At 39.0% G+C, this 6,946-nt stretch overlaps 1 protein-coding gene across 1 annotated transcript; it reads right to left on the minus strand.

Moving 5' to 3' along the window:
- Positions 1-4,194: 4,194 nt before the first annotated feature.
- Positions 4,195-5,022, minus strand: LOC145988025 (histone-lysine N-methyltransferase SETMAR-like). Its single transcript, XM_083122863.1, has one exon. The coding sequence runs from the start codon at positions 5,020-5,022 to the stop codon at positions 4,195-4,197; it is 828 nt and encodes a 275-aa protein (XP_082978989.1).
- Positions 5,023-6,946: the final 1,924 nt, after the last annotated feature.

Below are 6,946 nucleotides of genomic sequence, written 5' to 3' on the forward strand. Positions count from 1 at the left end.
CTTCTCCCTTAAAATTCGGTTCGAATTTCCCTGCAAAGGAGGGACATTTACCCTCATGTGGCAACACTGACTATAAGAGCGTGTATTACTCACTGGATCACCACAGACGGGAAATTGAAAAATGAATAATTTTCAAGACTGAAATTCGGGGAAAGTAACGGGGCAGTTGCTGCGGTGGGTGGTTTCGTGGAAGATAGTATTCTGGAAACATCAAGAGTCATCAATGAATCCCGTGCTTGAATGGAAAGAAGTCGATGGCGGTTACGAAAAAAGGTGTGTGTGTTGGGGGGGAGGGGGCTCTCTCTCACATACTAGGCGGCCTTGAGGAGGTCTTTTTGGTAGTATTGAAGCCTGGAGACAGTCACGGAAACGAAAACGGTGCAATTATATGTTTTCCTGTCCTGTGTGGATTTGCCGACATGTCTGAAACCGCAAAATGCCACGGCGGTAGAAGGTTGGGCAGTTCTCGAAGGTTGCTGTGATCAGGGTGGTCTCTGTATCTCTCTCTCTCTCTTCATAGGCCACCTTGCTCCTTCGTGATTGCTTCTCTTTCTTTATGATTGCTCGAAAACGGCGGTCTTCTTCTTCTTCGTCTTCCAGAGCGGCCTTCCTTTGTTGCGACTGCCATTGTTTCTCCTCCTCGACAATGCCCAAGAGGTGAACAAACCAGTGAGCTTTACTATTTTAGGGTGTTTTTCGAGAGAAACGATTGTGGAGGCTTGGGGGACAGGATATGCCGTCATGATTATTGGAAATGAGGGAATATGGCCACCTTGATACTAAATTGCTAATAATTAATAGATTTGTTGAAATAAAAATAAATGTCATATTGCAAAATGAAGATCAGTCTTTGCACTGTATCTCGTAGTGATCACCAATGAAAATCTCTTTCTGTAAAGGAACGGTGGGAATATGGCCACCTTAACACTAAATTGCTAATAATTAATAGATTTGTTTAAATAAAATAAGTATCATATTGCAAAATAAAGATCAGTCCTTGCACTGTATCTCGTAGTGCACTTGAGGAAAATATCTTTCTATAAAGGAACGACAAATGCAAAAAAAACAAAAGGTTTACAAAGCCTTTATTACCTCCACTGTTGAGGGTAATATAAGCACACTGTTGGACAATATGGACAATTATGTTTGTTGAATACATTTAACGATACATACACTTAACAATTAGTCACGAGATATCACTGAATAGTGGCGGCGATTGGGTTCCAAAACTGGGGGGGTGGGGCAAGATGTCAAAACTGGGGAGCAAGGACAGTTGACTATCTTTTCGTACATATGGTTTAGCATAGTGTAAAGGCAAAAGTGGCAAAAACTGGGGGGCGGGAGCAACTGCCCCTCTCGCCCGCCATAATCGCCGCCACTGCATATAAAAGTGAAGTTCTCTCGGCACATCAACCAGGTGATTTTCGGAGTGATGTTAGCTCTCGAAAGCTCGGAAGCCTATCCGGAAATCACCTGGTTGATATTCCGAGAAAACCTCTTCATCATTCGCTTCCAGGAAAGCTTCAAGAATTATTTTACAAATGTTCTGGAGTTCTCATCCTCCTTACAAGTAGGGCAGATGAAACTTAATTCTTCCTTCATACCAGCATAATGATTATGACACCACAAAGACAAACCCATTCCTCACCTTGAAGTCTTCATGATACCAACGTTTCCATGCTAGACACCAGGGTGGATAAAAATAATGATTTTCATTTTTAAATCATTTTTCATGATTCTTTTATTTAAATCGGATTTTTTTTATATTTAAATCGATTTTTTATATATATTTTTAAAAAGAAAACACGCTTAAATTGCTTGTATAGTTTTTGGTACCATACATATAGATATGTTTTTTTATATAGAAAGTATTTTTCTAGTAAACGGCTCTATACAATATTCGAACACTTTGATTAAAGCAAATAAAAAAAGTAAATAAACACTAAATATACATTTTTCTGTTTCTGATACTGTATAGCTACACGAATCTACTATGGAAATGTTTGTTGAGTGTCTTAATGAAACTATAATAATCTTAGTAACTTTTCTTCCAGTGAAAATAAAACGTTCTGGATGTACTTTATAATTGTAAATTAAGATATTTTTTAAAGTATTTGCAGTTGAATTTTGGAATTTTGTTTAATGATAGTTTGCAAAGTATCAGCTGGCATGTTTATTTACAGTTTAATTATAATGACACTATTTTACGATTTAATATGATTAGTATTTTGTATATTTGTCTACACAAAATGTTTCCAATTTTTGCCTATATAAAGTATTGAATTTTTAATCAAGAGAAACTTAAGGATATTTTCAGTTTACATATTACATTTTCTTTCGTATGAGCTTTACTCCATCAGTATATATATATTTTGTATCCTTTATTTTCCTTTCTTAGAGCCTAATAAACACCATTAAATGATTACGAGATTAATGTACTTTCACCAAAAGTGATTCTGATATTTACAAAATCCTTATGCATGTACATTATCTATAAATTATTTATTTAAAGTGATTTAAATCAGCGATTTTTTCAAAGAAATCACCTGATTTAAATCAACCCACCTTGCTAGACACTCACTGTTGTCGTTAGATGCAACCGCGGATGGAATATGGTGTGAACTTCTTATGTATCGTGAAGGGCCATTATAGAATTATTTTTGACTGCAGAAAGCTCTTCTGAAGAAGTAAGCTCTCTTGCTTGTCTTACTCTGATTAAAGGTGTCCTGTGTTCCAGGAGTTGCAAATTCCAATGAGATCTTGAGCTGGATGAAGTGTTGTCAGACTGTTTCATGAGGGATAGATTGGAGTGATAATGCGTCATTATTCTCTGATGTGATCAGCACCAACCTCCTGCCACCTTTTACACTATTTATTAGAGGCTGGATGAACCCCATAGGCGCCATATACAGGAATATGGTCTGAAAACTATCCACCTGAAATCCGGAATCGAACCAAGGTCAGCCCCGTGGCAGGCAGACGCACTACCGACTGGACCAAGAACACGCATGTGTATGTGTAAAATGAGAAAACAGCCGAAATGCTAGTTTTATATTATTTCCTTCCAGTTAATGTTCATAATAATGAAGATGTGAATTTTCCTTCCCTCTGCCAAAATATTGGATTACCTTGCAAATACCAATATTCATTTCTTGTTTGCAATTATGGATACTACCGTCCTCTCCAAACCGAGAAGTTTAAATCACACACACTGGGGAGAGGGGTAGAGGAATTGTTCATTTTCCGCTTTTCCTCTGCGGGTTATTAGATGACAGAGATTGTGAAATAGAAATTCCAGAACGGAGTGTCTTTTGGTTTTGGTCTTCGTAGTTATGCAGGTATCCTGTTGAGAAATTTACAGAGTGATGAAATATTTGACAGATGATTCATAAACGTGTTTGGATGTAATATAACGAGTGCATTGTCGCAGGTGAATAATAGCCTACTAATTACCACTGCTAAAACATCATAGGCCGCGGCGTTCTAGGGGTCCTGACTGGGTGCAGAGTCGGGTGTCCTGTACATTTCATTTGCTAAAGCTGTGTCCATAGTGGTTTCAGCTCTTATTATTATTATTATTATTATTATTACTTTAATATGCATGTGTGTTGTGTGTGTGTGTATGAGATCCTTGTTCCAAACTAAATAATTCTCAACATTCCCCCTGTAGGGTATTTACATGGGCAACAGCAACACAGTGAGTTAAAGGTTCGGCTAGAGTCCCCATGCCTCCTCGATGGCTACACCTTTGCTCGAACACAGTAACGTATTCTCCATGTTACCGCGTTTACCGCTGCTAAACCAACTTCTTTCGTATGTATTTTTTATATATTTAGTTTTATATAAAGTTTTTATTTATTTTATTTATTTATTTACTTAAAGTTTTAGATACAGTAATGAAAGACCATTTTATACTGAAACTGTAGCAACAAGAAAAAAAATAAAAATAACAACAACGAATCAAGACAATACAAGATGGCAGACAAAAGAAAAGAAATAAATTGTTGCATGTACATTCTTAGTGATTGTCGGAAACTGTGTTCTGACAAGAAAATATCAACATTTACAGGCAGGTTATTATACAGGGTGGCGCACGAAATGAAACCCCATTTGTTTTTAGTGTAAAAACTTTAGTAAGCAACATTTTTAAAAAAAACATACATTGCAGTGAACATAGCAATGTGGAAAAATGTTTCAATGCAAAACATGCTCAATATGACCACCATTGCACTGCACAACTGTAGTCAAACGAACAGTTAGGTTATTGATCACCCTCCAACACATGTCTTCTGTAATTTCAGTGAAAGCTTGCGTAATTAATGTTCTCAAATCCATCAGATTTTCTGGATGTTTTGGAAAAATCCTTTCCTTCAGGAATCCCCACAGGAAATAGTCACAGGGATTAAGGTCTGGACTATTGGGAGGCCAATACTGACCACCATTAAAGCGTTCTGGAGACCTGTTTGAAATGACGCGGAAGTTGAAGATCTCGTGCAAGAAATCCAAGACCACATTGGCAGTATGCGGTCTTGCACCATCCTGCATAAACCATTGTGTGTTAAATGACAAATCCTTCACAAGAAGCTGAGGAATAAATTGAATACGAAGCATGTCCAGGTAACGCTCACTGTTAACATTTTCATCGAAAAAGAATGGTCCAATAAGTCCATGCGTTGAAATAGCGGCCCACATTGTAATCCTGGGAGAATGGCTTTCCTTTTGATGGAGCACTTGCGGATTGTCGGTAGCCCAAAATCGCATATTTTGTCTATTCACCACTCCGTCCAAGTGAAAGTGAGCCTCATCCGAAAACCACGTATTGTTGATAACACCCATATGTCCCTCAGCCCATTCAGCGAATACCAGTCTCCGCTGAATCTTTTCTGGTGTCAGTCTCTGCACAACTGTTATTTTATAGGGGTCCAGGTGAAGATCACTTATGAGAATTCTTTGCAGAGAGCGTCTCGATATACCCAGTTGGGTAGCTGCTTTTCTACAGGACTCACTGGGGCTTCTTTGCATAGCGACCCGTACACTTTCGATGTTTTCCGGCGTACGGACACTATTCACTCGCGGCCGTTTCGGTTCCAGTAAAGTCCCTTGAACCCGCAATTGTTCATGGAGTTTGTGAATTGTTCACTTGCTTGGAGCCCAACGTGTGTTGAATTGGGCGCGGAAACGTCTCTGTGCACCAACAATGCTTTTGGTTTCAGCGAACAACAACACTATTGCTGCACGATGTTCTGGCGTGATCCTTCCTTTGTCAGCCATGCCGCTACACTGGACTGCTAGCGCCACGGTGAAGATTCAGTGAACTACAGCCTCTGGCAGTAAATCTCCATGGATTAAGGTTTCCTAGGAAAAAAATATTTTAAAATTAATACATAAATATTAATTTCATTCAAAAAGTAAATGGGGCATCATTTCGTGCGCCACCCTGTATAAGTGAGGGAGCCTATAGTAAAGAGGCCGCTGTAGGAGAGAGAGCCTTGTAGCGGGAATGTGAAAGAGCTTTATGTTGAGGGTTGGCCGTGCGGGTACTCGTAGATGAAATTGGTTGACAAGGAATTCAGTTTTAATTTTGCCATTAATGATTTTCTGCAAAAATTTCATGTCTGCTAGTTCGTGACGAGTTTGTGGTGACTGAATGTTCAAAGTAGACATAATATCTGTTTTATGGAGGTGTCTGAGAGAAGGTATTCTATGGCAAGCAATGGCGAGGAAAAAGATGAGGACAGAATCAAGCCTGGAGAGATTAGTTTTAGAAGCCATAGTCCAGATGGGAGATCAGTATTCAAGAATGGCAGAGATAAAGGATTTGAAAAATATGCTAATGGCTGATTGGTTTTGGATTTCAGGGAACCTATACAGAATGCCAAGGAGACGCATGGCTCGTTTAGTAGTATGAGAAATCGCTCATTATATACTTTGCAAACTTTTAAAACAAGCTTTTAAACCCGAATTTAAGTAAATTATGTAAAAAAAAACAACCTCAAAGACTGGTTCATGTATGCCACTGATCGTTCTCCATTGAACCATTTTGACGAGGCAGTTTCTTCCCCGATTGTATGCGGAAAGGACGAGGGAGCCGAAGAGAAAGTGTGGGGGTGGCTATTTAAAAACACAACCTGACATCGCTAGGAACAGCACCAGGTCAAATTTTCCGGATACGCCACTGATCAAACGCTGTAAAGCCGCCAGATTGTCTGCCATTCAAAGAAACACAAGAGCGTCGTAACCTTGTTCCTCGAGCACCTTCTTCCTCTGCTCATACTCAATGGCCATTGATTGCTCTTCAGGAAGTGTTTGCACAGCTTCTGCGGTTGCACAATTGTGTGGCTACATTGCGATTCCTCTGTTTGCATAAACCGACCTTCGTGCATTCCTGCCGTTTCTTTCATGTGAATGAAATACAAATCACAAAATATTGCAGAACTTTTGCACACGGAAACTTCGCACGCAACAGGTGGGAAATTACGCAGGATTCTGTTCTGAAATGGGCAGAATCAATAATGTGTGACTCTCACTCTGTTTGAGTGTCTTTCTTGTGCTTGTGCGTTTACTATTTCAGTATTTCCTTTTTCAAACCGGCAAGGAATAAAGGAAAACGCATGGTATATTATGAATGAATATGTGCGAGAATAGAGGAAGAAGCGTGGGAATATTGTAGTCTTCATGCTCTTGAATGAGCCAGTCCATTGCAAAATAGGCATCTTTGTTTCATTTCGGAAAAGTCAAGCAGAAGTTGAAAATATTCTGTTTTCAATATGCCACTGTTTTATATAAACAGGATTAGTATTTTTTTTTTTTTACATGTACCCGTAAGCATGTGTATTCTACTTCATACTGCATTGATGTGGCTGAAAGTTGCAGTGTTACATATTTATGCCAATGCTTAACTAACGTTCAAAACAATACGTGTGTGTGTGTGTGTGTGTGTGTGAGC

Source organism: Lepisma saccharinum, chromosome 5 (genome assembly GCF_977018435.1).
Source record: "Lepisma saccharinum chromosome 5, izLepSacc3.1, whole genome shotgun sequence".
NCBI lineage: Eukaryota > Metazoa > Arthropoda > Insecta > Zygentoma > Lepismatidae > Lepisma > Lepisma saccharinum.

Bases quoted from the DNA above. Each gene is read 5' to 3' on its own strand.
- LOC145988025 (XM_083122863.1), bottom strand. From the start codon at position 5,022: ATGCAAAGAAGCCCCAGTGAGTCCTGTAGAAAAGCAGCTACCCAACTG.